This window comes from Anomaloglossus baeobatrachus, chromosome 4, assembly GCF_048569485.1.
Source record: "Anomaloglossus baeobatrachus isolate aAnoBae1 chromosome 4, aAnoBae1.hap1, whole genome shotgun sequence".
NCBI lineage: Eukaryota > Metazoa > Chordata > Amphibia > Anura > Aromobatidae > Anomaloglossus > Anomaloglossus baeobatrachus.
Window position 1 is genome coordinate 667356487 of NC_134356.1, and position 18873 is coordinate 667375359.

Genomic DNA, 18873 nt, shown 5'->3' on the forward strand with positions numbered 1-18873 from the left:
GGAGGAGTGCAAAGACAATCTCCAAACAGTAAAAACCGAGGCCCAGGGACGTTGTAAGCTCCCAGGGCCAGAACCCATAGCAGACCTTCAGAAAAGGGGTAATCAACCGACTGGTGACCCCCCAGCCTGGAGGCTGTAGTGGAGGCCAAGCCAGGTCCACCCTAACAAAGGCAAGGCTAAGGGAGACAGCAGAAGAAAGAGACACTAAGGCGGGCTTTGCACACTGCGACATCGCAGGTGCGATGTCGGTGGGGTCAAATTGAAAATGACGCACTTCCGGCATCGCATGCGACATCGCAGTGTGTAAAGCCTAGATGATACGATTAACGAGCGCAAAAGCGTCGTTATCGTATCATCGGTGCAGCGTCGGCGTAATCCATGATTACGCTGACGCAATGGTCCGATGTTGTTCCTCGTTCCTGCGGCAGCACACATCGCTGTGTGTGAAGCCGCAGGAGCGAGGAACATCTCCTACCGGCCTCACTGCGGCTTCCGTAGGATATGCGGAAGGAAAGAGATGGGCAGGATGTTTACATCCTGCTCATCTCCGCCCCTCCGCTCCGATTGGCCGCCTGCCGTGTGACGTCACAGTGACGCCGCACGACCCGCCCCCTTAACAAGGAGGCGGGCCGCCGGCCACAGGGACGTCGCACGGCAGGTGAGTGTGTGTGTGAAGCTGGCGTAGCGATAATTTTCGCTACGCCAGCTATCACCACATATCGCTGCTGCGACGGGGGCGGGCACTATCGCACTCGGCATCGCAGCATCGGGCTGCGATGTCGCAGTGTGCAAAGCCCGCCTAAGAGGAGGGCACCGGCTTTTACTCTCAGAATCACCCAGAAACGGCGGAGGTCCCTGACAGTGGTCCCAGCAGTCTGAGGGTCCCTACAGCTGTGACAAGAACTGTGAGTAAAGAACTTGAACTGCACCCTTGAAGTGGTCTCTGTTATTTCCGCTGCATAGACATTCACAAGCACCAACTGTGCCCCGGGCATTGCTCCACCTGTGGGGAGCAGTACTACCATTGCTGCCATAACACCATCCCGGAGGCCTCACACAGCAGCGGCGGCTTAATAGCCGCATACCACAGGTGGCGTCACGAACACAACCATTAACAAGCAAGCCACATATTCTACTGACACCCACCAGGGCCACGGAGCCGGGCCCAGCCACCACTGACTACCACCGGACTAGTCCGGCCCGGCACCGGGTGTCCCATAGCCCTGGGGTGGGCGAGTCATTTACTTCTAATTAGCGATGTTGCTCCTCGTTCCTGCGGCAGCGCACATCTCTACGTGTGACACCGCAGGAGCGAGGAACATCTCCTTACCTGCCTCCACCGGCTATGCGGAAGGAAGGAGGTGGGCGGGATGTTTACGTTCCGCTCATCTCCGCCCCTCTGCTTCTATTGGACGCCTGCCATGTGATGTCACTATGACGCCTCACAAACCAACCCCTTAGAAAGGAGGCGGCTCACCGGCCAGAGCGACGTCGCAGGGCAGGTAAGTGCGTGTGACGCTGCCGTAGCGATAATGTTTGCTACGGCAGCGATCACCACATATCGGCTGTACGACGGGGGCGTGTGCTATCGTGCTCGACATTGCCAGCAAATGCTAGCGATGTCGCATCGTGTAAAGCCCCCTTTACACTGTATGACCTTTCAATCAATCCAGTGTCAGGGCGTATAGGGCTGGGAATTTAATTGAGGCACTGCTGTAAAGGGAATATGACACGCCCACGGATGGGGTCTTGGCGGTTACTCGTCGCTGGGCCGGTGTGGGTTTGGGATGTCACAGCATCTAGGCCCGGTTCCGAGACCCCGGCGGTGTCAATAAAGATGTGGATGGTGGGAATAGTTATTCGTGGCACCACCTGTGGTATGCAGCCAGTTATTAGCCGCCGCTGACAATGACGCAGTTCGGTTGTTACAACTCTCCACAGGTAAAGCTCAGGCCCGATGGAGGATGATGGTCCCAGTAGTTCCCGATGGCACGGCAGCACGAGGACGACGGCTTTGGAAGAGATGCAATGACACAGAGGTTACAGTCAAAGTTCTTTACTCACTAAGATGTCACCACCTTTAGAGTGCAGGGCTCTGCTGTTATGAGCTCCAGCCAATCCTGGATAGTTCAGAGGTCAAAGCCGATGTTCCTCTCTGTGTCCTTCTTAGTGGTCTTCCCTCCACCCCAGCTCCTGGGCCGTGGAACTGTACCGCCCCAGCGCCAGAAGCCGGGCTGCTGCTCGGATCCGGATCCGCGGTGGCTCGAGGGGTCTCCGGACCCGAGAGGGGGTCACGCGGACACCCGAAATAAAGGGGGGTATTTATAGGGGAATTTATGATTGTAGTTCGTGACGCCACCCACGGTATGTGATAAGGTGGGATACCACCGCTGCTGTTAAGGGCACCCGATGGTGGTGGAATGGCAGCTAGATGTTTAACCCCTCCGTGGGTAGGGAGATGATGCCCCGGGGCTTGGTGATGGTGAGCTGGGAGTTCCATTGGGAAGCAAAGGGTCACTACATACTCACTCAGTCAAATAATGCTGACACCGACAACTTGTAAACCAGAATTCTTAGCGCCTCTGTAGCCAGGAGGGAGGACGCCGGGATCCCGTGCCCGATGGTGTTGCCTGTTAGCCTGTGACCTTGACCTTGGCACCTTGTTCTACAGTTGGTCCCTTTCAGCTTGGAACTGAACGGGTCCCACTCACTCGTATGGCTAACGGAGTGAGCTTGCTCTCAGTGTTCACGCTTGGGATTTTCTGGACTATATAGTGGGAAAGTCCTATCCCACTCGTTGCGCTAGTACCCCAATTTTGGAGCGGGTGGAGGGCAAGTCTTGAAGGCCTCGTCCTCGTTGGGTAAATTACCAGGACGCGTGAAGCTACTTCCCGGCCTAGGGTCCACGTACCCCGTCGTACCCTGGGCCCTGCCCGGAGAAAGCTCAAGGCCGCCGGCTGCCCTGCTCGGCAGTTCCGTGCCCCTTGACACAGTCCCCTGCGACAGGGGTTCCAGCTCATACTAGGCCCAGACCAACGTCTGCCACCTAGTAACTGAGGAGCCCAGCTCCCTGACCTCTCTACACGAGAGTCACCACTCCAAACTACTACTACTACTACTGTCTCCTAACACTCCTGACCTCCCCTTACCGACCCCCCAAGTTGCCAGCCCTGTTCCCTTCAGGCTGTCCTCTGGTATGTCTGGTGGGTGTGGTGCAGAGTGTTTCTAGGATTTTGATTAGCTTGTTCTTGGCAACACCACAGGCTAGGGAGCCGTAACCAAGGAGGATTGGATACTGTGCTGAAGGGCAGATTGCACAATACCCTGTGACGACCTGATAGGCCAGGGTGTCACAGAACGGGTCACTGGTGCTTGCTGCACTCTCCGCGAACCCTGGGATCCCTTTTCTTCCTAAGGCCCCGGGTCCAGCCGTTCCGGCTGCAGACCATGGGTCCCTTGCTCTTCCGTGTCCGCTCTCCTTGTCTGCTGTTACCTGTTCGCTGGTCCAGGCTCGACTGACTATGTGTAATGTGACTCCTTACTTCCCCCGATGGTGCCCCACTTCTTGGGTTCCTAAACTCATGGGCAGGAGGTCCCATACCTCATGATGGCCACCCCCAGCACCTACCGTAGCCCAGTCCCAGTTGGAGGGCAACTAAGCTGTGTGTTGAATGAATTGTGATGTACACCAGTGAATACTGCACCTTGGCTGAGGTGCTGTACCCTGTGGCATCTTAAGCCGCAGGGTCGCCACAAATACTGTTAAACAATATAAGGATGGTGCAGAGGATTGCAATTGAGGAGGAGAATGGTGCACAGCGCCCTTGGCCATACCAAGCATGCACCAAGGTGTTCTCGTTTACATATCCAGTAAAATATTTATGTGAAATTAAATATGTAATATACAGTACTCTTCAGATATAATTTTGTATATAGGCTAATTACCTTACATAAATGTAACAGCAGTTTCATTTGAGTTTGGGGATGACACACTCCCTATAACTGACCACATCCTGTATCTGTATTGTTTTCCATTTCCTCTGTGCCTTGCTCCCAATGTCTGCTCCTCACAGGCTGTCTCCTCTATTGAAGCTCCTCCCATTGCAGTATAAGCACAACCCCTGCTTACTTTAACCAAACTTTGGACATTATATTTTTAGTCCTTCTCTGTTAGTAAACACAATGTCATTCTTTGCAGGCTCACCGCTTATGTGGTCAAAGTATTTTCCTTGTCTTCAAGTCTTGTCCATGTGGATCAAAATCTGATCTGTGATTCAGTGAAGTGGCTGCTGCTAAATAAGCAAAATCCAGATGGGGAATTCAGAGAGGATGCCCCTGTCTATCATCAGGAGATGGTGGTAAGTACATGAACCTCACAATTATTGACCCAGTAACCCCATTGAGGGAAGCTGCGCTCTTAGTATGGTGCTTAGAAAACATTTTTCAATGACGTCTTCATGATTTCACTTATGAATTATATTAATGCAGCGCTGGGCAAAGTGCGAGCAACACTTGGCCCACTAGCTGTTCCAGTCCAGCCCGTGGACCAATACAGCCGTAGGGCTGAAAACAGTTGACTGCACCCTCCCCCGCCGTTCGTCTGATGCTGTCACTTGTCACCACTATTTGAATCCCCAGGATACAGACAGTGGTGAACACATTGGTGGAAGATGGGCCAGTGACTCCATCTACCACCAATAAGCGTGACGGGAGGACTTCACTTCATCGCATGTTCTGTGCAGAGCGTCAGTGCAAAGAAGGACAGAGGAGTGGGCGATGGGAACTGGAGCGAGGTGAGTATTTACAGTACAGACCAAAAGTTTGGACACACCTTTTCATTCAAAGAGTTTTCTTTATTTTCATGACTCCGAACATTGTTAGATTCACATTGAAGGCATCAAAACTATGAATTAACACATGTGGAATGAAATACTTAACAAACAAGTGTGAAACAACTGAAAATATGTCTTATATTCTAGGTTTTTCAAAGTAGCCACCTTTTACTTTGATTACTGCTTTGCACTCTCTTGGCATTCTCTTGATGAGCTTCAAGAGGTAGTCACCGGAAATGATTTTCACTTCACAGGTGTGGCCTGTCAGGTTGAATAATTGGCATTTCTTGCCTTATAAATGGGGTCGGGACCATCAGTTGTGTTGTGCAGAGGTCTGGTGGATACACAGCTGATAGTCCTACTGAATAGACTGTTAGCTGCTTTTTTCTTGCCATAATACAAATTCTAAGTAAAGAAAAACGAGTGGCCATCATTACTTTAAGAAATGAAGGTCAGTCAGTCCGAAAAATTGGGAAAACTTTGAAAGTGTCCCCAAGTGCAGTGGCAAAAACAATCAAACACTACAAAGAAACTGGCTCACATGAGGACCGCCCCAGGAAAGGAAGACCAACAGTCACTTCTGCTGCGGAGGATAAGTTTATCCAAGTCACCAGCCTCAGAAATCGCAGGTTAACAGCAGCTCAGATTAGAGACCAGGTCAATGTCACACACTGTTCTAGCAGCAGACACATCTCTAGAACAACTGTTAAGAGGAGACTTTGTGCAGCAGCCTTCATGGTAAAATAGCTGCTAGGAAACCACTGCTAAGGACAGGCAACAAGCAGAAGAGACTTGTTTGGGCTAAAAAGAACACAAGGAATGGACATTAGACCAGTGGAAACCTGTGCTTTGGTCTGATGAGTCCAAATTTGAGATCTTGGATCCAACCACCGTGTCTTTGTTCGATGCAAAAAAGGTGAACAGATGGACTTTACATGCCTGGTTCCCACCGTGAAGCATGGAGGAGGAGGTGTGATAGTGTGGGGGTGCTTTGCTGGTGACACTGTTGTCGATTTATTCAAAATTGAAGGCATACTGAACCAGCATGGCTACCACATCATCTTGCAGCGGCATGCTATTCCATCCGGTTTGCGTTTAGTTGGACCATCATTTATTTTTCAACAGGACAATGACCCCAAACACACCTCCAGGCTGTGTAAGGGCTCTTTGACTAAGAAGGAGAGTGATGGGGTGCTACGCCAGATGACCTGGCCTTTACAGTCACCAGACCTGAACCCAATCAAGATGGTTTGGAGTGAGCTGGAGCGCAGAGTGAAGGCAAAAGGGCCAACAAGTGCTAAGCATCTCTGGGAATGCCTTCAAGACTGTTGGAAGACCATTTCCGGTGACTACCTCTTGAAACTCATCAAGAGAATGCCAAGAGTGTGCAAAGAAGTAGTCAAAGCAAAAGGTGGCTACTTTGAAGAACCTAGAATATAAGACATATTTTCAGTTGTTTCACACTTTTTTTGTTAAGTATTTCATTCCACATGTGTTAATTGTGTTAATAGTTTTGATGCCTTCAGTGTAATCTACCATTTTCAGAGTCATGAAAATAAAGAAAACTCTTTGAATGAGAAGGTGTGTCCAAACTTTTGGTCTGTACTGTATGTATTTATTTATTTATCTGTTTATTTTTTTCATGCATATGGGATGTTTGTATGTACTGTATATAGGAGGCTATGTGAGGGATCACAATGTATACTAATAACAGGCTTTGTGGAGGTTCAGAAATATATAGGAGGCTGTATTGGGGCTCATAAAGTATATAGGAGCCTATTTGGGGACTTAAAGTATATAGTAGGCTATGTGAAGGCTCATTATATATATAGGAAGCAAAGGTAAGGCTCATACTGAATATAGCAGACTATGTGGGGCTAATGCTAATAGTGTATGTAGGAGTCTCATGTGGCTCCTCCTGTATTAATCTGATGCCTGTGGTGCTATCTGTACCAACTCTCTTGCCATGCTATGCTGATTCCCCACTCATCCCGGCTGCTGTTATGTCCTCCAGCTCCCAGTGCCCATGAATGCACAGAAGGGCTCTCGGGACTGCTCATAGGGCGAGGCCACACTGATCACCATTTTCTTAAAAGGCAAGTGTGAGCTAACCCGGAAGTCCCTCTCAGCATCTGGCTGAGAGGCACAGAGTGTCTAAGGTATCCACCCCCATTGGGAGGTTCCTATCGAGGGAGTCTTACTTAGGTTGCTCTTTCTCTCGCTAGTTGTCAGATCACCCTTAGCTGTTTATCCGTTTACTGAGTATTCACCAACACCTGTGCTTCTGTTTCTATCCAATACTCCTGCTGTGCCTACCTGAGCCTCTCAGTACCTGCGTGTCCCTGCCAATGTCCATTTACTACATGGTGCGTACCAGAACCAGCCTGTATTTACCAGCACCAGCCTGCATCTTCCTCACCTCCACCTGTGCTTGTTCCAGCTCCGAGTCATCTGGCACCACCTGCCGTGGTATGGAGATCCCCTGGCGCTGCTCATGGCAGATACCGACTAGCAGCATCCGATCTCCACCACCTTTTGCTTTAGTGAAGACTCGGCAGCCTCTCAGGTATGCTTCTCCAGGTCAGAGATTGGTACCATGGTCCAGTGGGTCCAGTACTCCCTCAAGCCTGCTTTACACGTCACGATTTCGCATACGATATGCGATCGTAACCGCCCCCATCGTATGTGCGGCACGTTCAATTTGTTGAACGTTTCGCACGTACGATTTTTTCCCGTCACACGTATTTACCCGTCCATACGACCTCGATGTGGGCGGCGAACGTCCACTTCCAGGAGTGGGAGGGACGTTTGGTGTCACAGTGACGTCACGCAGCAGCCAGCCAATAGAAGCGGAGGGGCGGAGATGAGCGGGACGTAAACATCCCGCCCACCTCCTTCCTTCCGCATTGCCGGGCGGGAGCCGCAGGAGGCAGGTAAGATCTGTTCATCGTTCCCGGGGTGTCACACTCTGCGATGTGTGCTGCCCCGGGTACGATGAACAACCTGACGTTCAATATTTAGGAATTGAACGACTTGCGTGCGATGAACATTTTACCGTTCAATCGCAATCGCACATAGCTTTCACACGCTACAATGTACCTTACGATGCCGGATGTGCGTCACTTACGACGTGACCCCGCCGACACATTGTAAGATATATTGTAGCGTGTAAAGCGCCCTTCACTCACATTGCCAGGTGTGACATTTTGTACAAGCCATGGATTTCGCTGGTTTCAATGTCTCCAGACTCGCAGCATTGCAACAAAAGCTTGTCTGCCAACATGAGCTGCAAACACGACGATTGGCCTTTATTACATTTGTGGATGCCCACTTGAATAATCTGCAATCTGCCATTTCACTGGCTCCTATCCAGGCTGCAGCTTTGCATCTCGTGTTCAACCCTACTGATGGCTCTGGCCCCCTCTTGTCTGATCCTCAACGATTTAACAGTGATCCAAAGTTATGCAGGGGATTCCTAAACCAGTGCACACTGCATTTTTACTTTCTCCCCCACCACTTCGCCACTGAGTCAGAGAGGCCTTTTTCATGTCCCATTTGGAAGGAGAAGCTCTTAAGCTCTTACCTGTAAAAATCCTTATGGGAGAGAGGCAATTTGGTCACCTCTAACTTGCAAGCCTTTCTGGAAACATTTTGCAAGTTGTGTGATGAGCCAGGTCAAGTTACGTCAGCGGCATCTTTGCTCCTTAGGCCGTATCTGAGAACTCTCACTGCTAGCCAGTATGTGGTACGCTTCACATGCTCTCTTTGGAACTGGGCTGGAAAAACGAGGTTCTGGTTTCTGCCTTCTGGGATGGACTATAGGGCAGGATTAGGGATGAACTATCTGGTCATCATGTTCCAACCACCCTGCATGACTTTGCCTCTCTCACCAGCCGGATTGACCTAAGGTTCCAGGGCGATCTAGAGAGGCATCCTGAGATAGAAGACCCATGCACCTAGCACCTTCCTTCTAGAAATCACTGTTGCCTTAGGCAACCGCATTCCTCTCTCCTCCAGAGCCAGTGCAGGTCGATCAAGTTAAGATTGCTGAACAATAGCGGGAGGATCATCTGGTCAAGGGGTTGTGCTTTTCCTGTGAGAGCACAGCCCATTGTCTAGAGAAACTGAGAAACTTCAAAGCCTAGGACTGGTTGGAGAGGCGACCCTAGGTGAAAACTATACCTCTTTACCCCTAACTTTAACTATGCTAGTGTCATCTAGAAAGGCTCAGCTCACAGAATTTGCATATCTGAGAACTTCATGTAGTAGGCCATGGTGGATTGACATCAGATCTCAGTTACTACTTTTCAGAATCCCCTGTTGATTTCTTCTCGCAGACCCTTCTTTGACTACAGGGGACTAAGTTGGATCATGATGAAAAACAAATATCCATTTCCTCTCTTTCCCGAGATGTTTGACTGCTTTAGAGGAGCTTGAATCTTCATCAAGCTACTGTAGACTTTTGTGTGGCGTAAAACTTGATCCGCATCTGACAGGGTGACAAATGGAAATCGTAGTCAAAGGAGGGTTGGATCCAGCATTGAAAAATCCATAGTTAAAAATTCAGCTTTATTGAAAATATATATAAAAATATACAGAAAGTGTATATATTTTTAGCAGAGGGATGGGGCAAAGTACATGAAACACCTAGGTGTTCCCTGGCCTGCCAGTCTGCTAATCCCTTCACTGGCTTCCCATCGCCAAACGGCTCCAGTTCAAAACATTAACCATGACATACAAAGCCATCGACATCCTGTCTCCTCCTTACATCTGTGACCTAGTCTCCCGATACCTACCAGCACGCAACCTCAGATCCTCACAAGATCTCCTTCTCTACTCTCTTATCTCCTTTTCCCACAATCGCGTACAAGATTTCTCCCGTGCCTCCCCCATACTCTGGAACGCTCTACCTCAGTACATCAGACTCTCCCCTACTGTGGAAAGCTTCAAGAGGAACTTCAAGATCCATCTCTTCCAACAAGCCTACAACCTACAATAGCCCTCAGTTCAGTACATCACTGCGCAACTAGCTCCATCCTCACCTATTGTACCATCACCCATTCCCTGTAGACTGTGAGCCCTCGCGGGCAGGGTCCTCCCTCCTCCTGTACCAGTCTGTTTTGTACTGTTAATGATTGTTGTACGTATACCCTCTTTCACTTGTAAAGCGCCATGGAATAAATGACACTATAATGATAAATAATAATAATCTCCATCTGCTCCTACTTTGATTGACAGTTCTAGCTTCATAGAGCCAAAGACAGGAGGAGATAGAGGAAAAATAAGGAGGCGGGAAGGTGTGCTTAACTGTTTGGCCACGCCTTGATGCATGGATGCCTGTACTTAATTTGAATAATCATTCAGTGCTCACAGGTCAATAGAAATTCACAGGCGATCAGACTGAGCAGTGATTAAGTCCCCTAGGGAAACTAGTAAAATAAATAAAAAAAGTTTTAAAAAATACGAAAAAATAAAAAAAAAAATAAAAGTTCAAATCAAACCCCATTTGCCCCATTGAACATAAAACAATAAAAAAATAATATACACATATTTGGTATCACCAGATTCAGAAATGCCCGATCTATCAACATATAAAATTAAGTAATCTGATCGGCACACGACGTTGCGAGAAAAAAATTTCAAAACAACAGTGCTTTTTTTGGTCGCCATGATATTTTTTTAAAATGCAATAACAGGCGATCAAAACATCGCATCCACACAAAAATGGTATAATTAAAAACGTCAGCTCAAGATGCAAAAATAAGGCGCCACTAAGCCCCAGATTCCAAAAAATGAGAATGCTACAGGTCTTGGAATATGACCACAAAAGTGCAATTCTTTTTTTAGACAAACGTCTGAATTTTTTTTAACCCCTTAAATAAAAGTAAAAGTATACATGTTTGGTATTTACGAACTTGTGCCAACCTGAGGCATCATACAGACACCTTAGTTTTACCAGATAGTGAACAGGGTGACTAAAAGACTAAAAGACCCCCAAAACAATTGTGCATTTGCACTTTTTTTGCAATATTACCACACTTGGATTTTTTTCCCCGTTTTCTAGTACACTACATGTTAAAACTAAAGGTTTTATTCAAAAGTACAACAAGTACTGCAAAAAAATAAGCCCTCAAATGGAAATATTAATGGAAAAATAAAAAAGTTTTACCTCTTGGAAGAAGGGGAGCAAAAAAAGAAAATGAAAAATGGAAAAATTCCAAAGGGTGAAGGGTTAAAATCATTATTTTTTTTCCCACTCTTGATGCCCTACAAACAACGAGGAAAGTTTAAACAGATTTTTCATGTATAAACCAAACTTACCACCTTCAACAACTGCATTCCATAAAGGTTCATTTTACTCCTCACTTCCCCGGTTTCCCCCCAAATACCCTTTGTATTTTAGTCTGGACAGTCCGTTCTTGCTGTGGTATCTGTCCCTCCTCTCCTCTCTGATCGTCTTCCTCTTGTTATGGTTGACATGGATCACATCTCCTGGGTCATCCACATAGCCTGGAGAAATCTCACACCTTCGCAGAGAAATCACCAGCTTGCGTAAGTGCTCCTTGCTCTGCCCTACTGCTGACAGAGCCTTAAGGCTGCTTTACACGCACGTGAAAGCACCCGCCCCCGAGGGTTGTTCGTCACGGGCAAATCGCTGCCCATGGCGCACAACATCGCTAACACCCGTCACACATACTTACCTGCCTGGCGACGTCACTGTGGCCGGCGAACCGCCTCCTTTCTAAGGGGGCGGTTCATGCGGCGTCACAGCAGCGTCACTAAGCGGCCGCCCAATAGAAGCGGAGGAGCGGAGATGAGCGGCCGTAACATCCCGCCCACCTCCTTCCTTCCGCATTGCCGGCGGCGGCAGGTAAGGAGATGTTCCTCGCTCCTGCGGTGTCACACGTAGTGATGTTTGCTGCCGTAGGAATGACGAACAACCTGCGTCCTGCAACAGCAACGATATTTGGGATTTGAATGACGTGTCAACGATCAACAATTAGGTGAGTAATTTTGATCGTTAACGGTCGTTTGTGCGTTTCACACGCAATGACATCGCTAACGAGGTGTGTCACGAATTCTGTGACCCCAACGACATCTCGTTAGCGATGTTGTTGCGTGTAAAGCCCCCTTAACACATAACTGCGCATGCACGAACCGGTGAAGTATCTGCGTAGGTGCTAGATTTTGCCCAGCAATGTCCGTTATCCACATACCCGGGCAAAATCTAGCACCTGCGCAGAGACTTTGCCAGGTTGTGCATGATTACTTATGTATTAGGCTCCGTCCGTAGCAGGGAAAAGCAAAGTGTGCCTGCGCGAGCCAGTGATGTCTCGGTACAGGCATGAGATTTCACCAGGTTATGTGACTGCTGTCACGAGTGTTTAAAAAATGGATCGCACTCAGACCAAAGTTATTCAATGAGGCAGTGCAGATCTGTGCTTTTTTTCTCAGCTGTATTCGACATGCTGCAATTTGACATCAAAATCGGTACAGCATGAGAAAAAAATCGGATGCCAAACAGAGCATCAGTATGACATCCGATCTTTAAGGATACATTACAATTCTGTAAGATGGGAAACTGTACATGATCCTGAAAGAGATTAATAGCTGCTGAGTAAAAAAATGGATTGTATATGTAGCACCCCTGAAGCCATCAGGGCTACAAGGTACTGCATCCCCACCAGGATGCAGGGCCTAGCCCTAGGGACCCAGAAGACCAGTGCCGGTAACATCCAAAGACTCCAAATAATCCATGTTTTTCCCCAATTATCCCCCATAGAATGGTACCAGGCTAGGGTTGGACCAATGGATGGCCGCCTAGAGGTCCAGCCACTCCAGTCCACTAGTCAACCAGGTGGGAGGGGCAGATAGTGGACAGTCATACAGTAGTGGAAGTGGAAGCAGAAGAGAGTGTGTCTGTGACAGTGAAAGTGAGCAGACGGACTGACCGGAGTGAATAGGGACCTGAGGGCCCAGGCGTATGGTTGCCGGTGGAGTACTCCCGGAAACTACGCACCAACGGGGTACACAATCCTAGGTCAGGAAAATGCTCCAGGCAGACCTAATAAAATCTGCACAGTGAGGGGACCATCAAGGACCTTACTGACCTTGACATTCGGGACTTAGTAGCAAAGGGAGAACCGGGGACACTGTGACGCCCTGGCAAAACCAGGGTGTCACAGAGCCTGCAGAAATACAGCAAAGTGCAGGCCATTCTCCTCCTTGGTAACCTGATCCCACACCAGTGCAGCAGGACAGAGCCCCCCCCAGTGTAAGAGCTAAACAGAGCAGCGGGGGAGGGGCTGGAGCAGAGTGAGTGAGGAGAGTGAAGAGAGCAGACCAGGAGAGGATAGCACCTGGCTGCTGTAAGGAAGGGAAGTGTGAGGAAGGGGCCTGAAGTGACCGGGGCAGGGTAGCGGCCCGCCGGCATCAAGGGAAGACCCGGATCACTGCAGGGGGAGTGGGCTCCCCATTCCCGACTGAGGAGAGAGAGTGGAGAACAAGGCAGGAGAAAGAGGCATCTGGCTGCAGGGCAAGAACAGGGGTCTGCTGTACCGTGTGTGGGATCCCGAAAACACCCTCCGTACCGAAGGCTGCGGACACCGGCAGTTCCTAGTTTACCAGTGACTCTGTGTGGTTTAATCGTGAGTACAACAGTGCCATCCGCCACCGCGCTGCACTGCACCGCAACCCTACACCTGGCCAAAACCCTTCCTGCGGAATCCTCCTCCCTCCTATCGGTCCCCGGGACCACCAGTCCCTACCCACGGAGGGGTCAACACCTAGCTGCTCCCCGCCATCGCTCCCGGGATCCCCGTCACCAGCAGCGGTGGTGCCCACCATCACCACAACCCGTAGGTGGCATCACGAACTCTCCACATCCCGAAAGAAACCCAATTCCCCCTTTCACTCGAGGGCGAGGAGCGCTGCTCGAGCCCCGGGTCCGGCCTGCTCGAGCCACCGAGGAGGAGGAACCGGATCCGAGCGTGATCTCCCCAAGCAGCCCCCGCGACGGGGAAGCTGGCCCCCGCCCCCGACAACAGGACCAGAGACTCCAACCCCACAGGGTTCACACTACCGTCATACGGACTGTGTGTGTGTCTGTGGTTATATACCGGAAGTATTAGGCCCCCTTGAATTTTTCATCCTTTTCCCACATTTCAGGCTTCAAACATAAAGATAAAAATGTTAATGTTCTGGTGAAGAATCAACAACAAGTGGGACACAATTGTGAAGGTGAACGAAATTTATTGCTTATTTAAAACTTTTTAAATAATAAATAACTGAAAATTGGGGCGTGCAATATTATTCATCCCCTTTACTTTCAGTGCAGCAAACTCACTCCAGAAGTTGATTGAGGGTCTCTGAATGATCCAATGTTGTCCTAAATGACTGATGATGATAAATATAATCCCCTGTATGTGATCAAGACTCCGTATAAATGCACCTGCTCTGTGATAGTCTCAGTGTTCTGTGTAAAGCACAGAGAGCATCATGAAGACCAAGGAACACAACAGGCAGGTCCGTGATACTGTTGTGGAGAAGTTTAAAGCCGGATTTGGTTACAAAAAGATTTCCAAAACTTTAAAGATCCCAAAGAGCACTGTGCAAGCGATCATATTGAAATGGAGGGAGCATCATACCACTGCAAATCTACCAAGACCCGGCCGTCCATCCAAACTATCATCTCACACAAGGAGAAGACTGATCAGAGATGCAGCCAAGAGGCCCATGATCCCTCTGGATGAACTGCAGAGATCTACAGCTGAGGTGGGAGAGTCTGTCCATAGGACAACAATCAGTCATACACTGCACAAATCTGGCCTTTATGGAAGAGTGGCAAGAAGAAAGCCATTTCTCAAAGATATCCATAGAAAGTGTTGTGTAAAGTTTGCCACAAGCCACCCAGGAGACACGAAACATGTGGAAGAAGGTGCTCTGTTCATATGAAACCAAAATAGAATTGTTTGAGCACAATGCCAAACAATATGTTTGGCGTAAAAGCAACACAGCTCATCACCCTGAACACACCATCCCCACTGTCAAACATGGTGGTGGCAGCATCATGGTTTGGGCCTGATTTTCTTCAGCAGGGACAGGGAAGATGGTTAAAACTGATGGGAAGATGGAGCCAAATACAGGACCATTCTTGAAAAAAACCTGTTGGAGTCTGCAAAAGACCTGAGACTGGGACGGAGATTTGTCTTCCAACAAGACAATGATCCCAAACATAAAGCAAAATCTACAATGGAATGGTTCACAAATAAACGTATCCAGGTGTTAGAATGGCCAAGTCACAGTCCAGACCTGAACCCAATCGAGAATCTGTGGAAAGAGCTGAAAACTGCTGTTCACAAACGCCTCCATCCAACCTCACTCAGCTCCAGCTGTTTACAAAGGAAGAATGGGTGAGAATTTCAGTCTCTCCATGTGCAAAACTGATAGACACATTCCCAAGCGACAGCAGCTGTAATCACAGCAAAAGGGGGTGCTACAAAGTATTAACCTAAAGGGGGTGAATAATATTGCACGTCCCAATTTTCAGTTATTTATTTTTTAAAAAAGTTTAAAATAAGCAATAAATTTCCTTCATCTTCACAATTGTGTCCACTTGTTGTTGATTCTTCACCAGAACATTAACATTTTTATCTTTATGTTTGAGGCCTGAAATGTGGGAGAAGGTTGAAAAATTCAAGGGGGCCGAACGAATACTTTCGCAAGGCACTGTATCTACACTGATAAGCAAAAGGGTGACAATGTTTTGAAGTTTGGACTTTCAGGCTCCATGTCTCACCATCATCTACAGCTCTGAGCGTGAGACGACCTTAGATTTCATAGTTTTATAGTGTTTAAGGTTGAAGGTAGATTTAAGTCCATCGATTTCAACCCGTGACCTAATCTAACATGTTGAACCACAAGAAGGCAAAAAACCCCATGCAACAGACAGGAAGTGCCACATTAGAGGAAAAACTCCTTCCCGACTCCACATACGGCAATCAGACTGCTCCTCTGGATCAATGCCCCATCAAAGTCTAGTGCATATAACTGGTAATATCATATTTTTCAACTCTCTTAAATTTTAGTAGTGAATGAACCATTATTACATTATGTGGCAGAGAGTTCCATAGTCTCACTGCTCTTACAGTAAAGAATCTGCATCTGTAATTATGATTACCCTCCTTTCCTCTAACAATAGTGGATGCCCCTTGTCCCTGTTGCAGGCCTCGGTATAGAAAGATCTTAGAGAGATTTCAGTACCATCCCCTCATATATTTGTACATTGCAATAAGATCGCCCCTGAGCCTTAGTTTTTCCAAACTGCATAATCCAAAGTTTAATAACCCGTCTGCTTCTGCATATCCCATTTCTTTAATAACCTTTGTTGCTCTTCTCTGCACCCGCTCTAGTTCAGCTTTGTCTTTCGTATTACAATGAAGCCCAAAATTGTACATAGTATTCTAAGTGTGGGGGTAAAACTATGTTCTCATGAGCATCTTGGCCTCTCTTAATGCCTCCCATTATTGTATTAGCCTTGGCAGCAGCTGCCTGACACTGGTCAGTACAGTTGACTTTGCCATTCACCCATAGACTCAAGTCTTTTTCAGTAACAGTTTTACCCAGTGTTGTATAATTGAGCACTTAGTTATACATTTTATTTCCTCTGCCCAAGTGCATGACCTTACATTACATTAAACTTCAATTGTTGTTTCTCAGGCCAAGCCTCCAGCCTACACTAATGCCTCTGCAATATTACGTTATCCTCCTTTGCATTAATTACCTTGCATAGTTTAGTATTATCTGCAAATAATGAAATTCTACTTTCTATGTCCCCTACAAGGTCATTAATAAATATATTAAAAAGAAGAGGGCCCAATGCTGACCCCTGTGGTACCTCACTGTTAAGTGTGACCCAGTCCAACTACTCATATTTTCTCTTATTCCCATTAATCTGATTTTATGTATCAACCTTTTGTGTGACACTGTATGAAACGAATTTCAAAAATCCTTATAGAAAACATCCACTGCATTTCTCTGGTCCAGTCTGGAACTTACCTCCTCATAGAAGCTGATCAAATTAGTTTTAAAGGACCAATCCCTCAGAAACCCATATTAATTCTGGATGATGAGGTTACTCATCTTGAGATACTCCGAGATGGTATCTCTTAAGAAAACCTTCAAGGATTATGCAAGTCTCCTGAGATCTTGGTTTTTACTTTTGAGTTTCCCGTGATGCAACACAAAGAAACAATGTGTTTAAGATGTGCATTACAATTTCATCCACAGGTGTGTCTCTAATTGACGCAGATGTTGCCAATAAACCTATCACAAGCCTCTAAAAACATGACATCATCATATGGGCTGTCCCATATTGTTTAAAGGCACAGTACTCTTAGTTTATGGAAACTTCTGACTGCAGAAAGTAAAAAAATGCCTGAAAACATTCTCTCTCTCATTATTCTGGCATTTGACAAATATAAATAATTTTGGTTCCTAATTGACCTAAAATGGGAGGAAAACCTGCAGATGTGTCTGTATAGAGAGTGGCGGGAAAACCTGCAGATGTGTCTGTATAGAGAGCAGAGAGAAAATCCTGCAGATGTGTCTGTATAGAGAGCGGAGGGAAAAACCTGCAGATGTGTCTGTATAGAGAGCAGAGAGAAAATCCTGCAGATGTGTCTGTATAGAGAGCGGAGGGAAAAACCTGCAGATGTGTCTGTATAGAGAGCGGAGGGAAAAACCTGCAGATGTGTCTGTATAGAGAGCAGAGAGAAAATCCTGCAGATGTGTCTGTATAGAGAGCGGAGGGAAAAACCTGCAGATGTGTCTGTATAGAGAGCAGAGGGAAAACCTGCAGATGTGTCTTTATAGAGAGCAGAGGGAAAACCTGCAGATGTGTCTTTATAGAGAGCGGAGGGAAACACCTGCAAATGTGTCTGTATAGAGAGCGGAGGGAAAAACCTTGCAGATGTGTCTGTATAGAGAGCGGAGGGAAAAACCTGCAGATGTGTCTGTGTAGAGCGCAAAGGGAAAAACCTGCAGATGTGTCTGTATAGAGAGCAGAGGGAAAAACCTGCAAATGTGTCTGTATAGAGAGCGAAGGGAAAAACCTGCAGATGTGTCTGTATAGAGAGTGGAGGGAAAAACCTGCAGATGTGTATTTTTAAATAGTGTATGCCTGAATCTTAAGGCTGCTTTACATGCGTCGATTTCTCGTGCGATCGCATTTGCGAACGCACCCGCCCCCCATCGTTTGTGCGGCACGGGCAATTTCTTGCCCATGTCGCACAAAGTCGGTCACCCCCGTCACACGTACTTACCTTCCAAATGACCTTGCTGTGGGTGGCGAACATCCTCTTTCTGAAGGGGGAGGGATGTTCGGCGTGACAGCAGCGTCACACACCAGCTGGCCAATAGAAGCGGAGGGGCGCAGATGAGTGAGACGTAACATCCCGCCCACCTCCTTCCTTCCGCATTGCCGGCAGGATGCAGTTAAGCGGTGTTCATCGTTCCTGAGGTGTCACACGGAGCGATGTGTGCTGCCTCGGGAATGATGAACAACCGGACGTTCGATTTTTTTTTAAAATGAGCGACGTTTCAAGGAGCAACGATAAGGTGAGTATTTTTGCTCATTCACCGTCGCTCATTTGTGTTGCACGCTACAATATGTCAAACGAGGCCGGATGTGCGTCACTAACGACGTGACCCTGACAACATATCATTTGATATATCGTAGAGTGTAAAGCCCGCTTAAGATTACAATATCTGGGGTTAGATTTGTATCTGTTGTTCGTGGCCAGAACCTTAGGAGCAAAGATCAGCCATAGCTCCTGCCTGGTGTAATGGAGTCATATAGCTGTTCCGAGTTTTGGATTCTGACTGGCACTTTTGGCAGCTCTTGAAAAGTGCAGCATCCCAAGGGAACTGGGAGATAGTCATCTTGCTTCATGGAAGATGTAGCCCTGGTTTAGCCCCATTGTGATTCCACAAAGATCTATGGCTCTTAGGTGTGAAATGCACGGTAATTATTAGCATAGAG

At 47.6% G+C, this 18873-nt stretch overlaps 1 protein-coding gene across 1 annotated transcript in view; it reads left to right on the plus strand.

The window, feature by feature from the left end:
- Nucleotides 1–18873, plus strand: part of LOC142302077 (complement C3-like) — a 339126-nt gene that overhangs the window by 249078 nt on the left and 71175 nt on the right. Inside the window, exon 26 of the mRNA XM_075343156.1 lies at nt 4199–4358. Within this exon, the coding sequence (XP_075199271.1) occupies nt 4199–4358 (160 nt within the window). The remainder of the gene's footprint in view (nt 1–4198; nt 4359–18873) is intronic.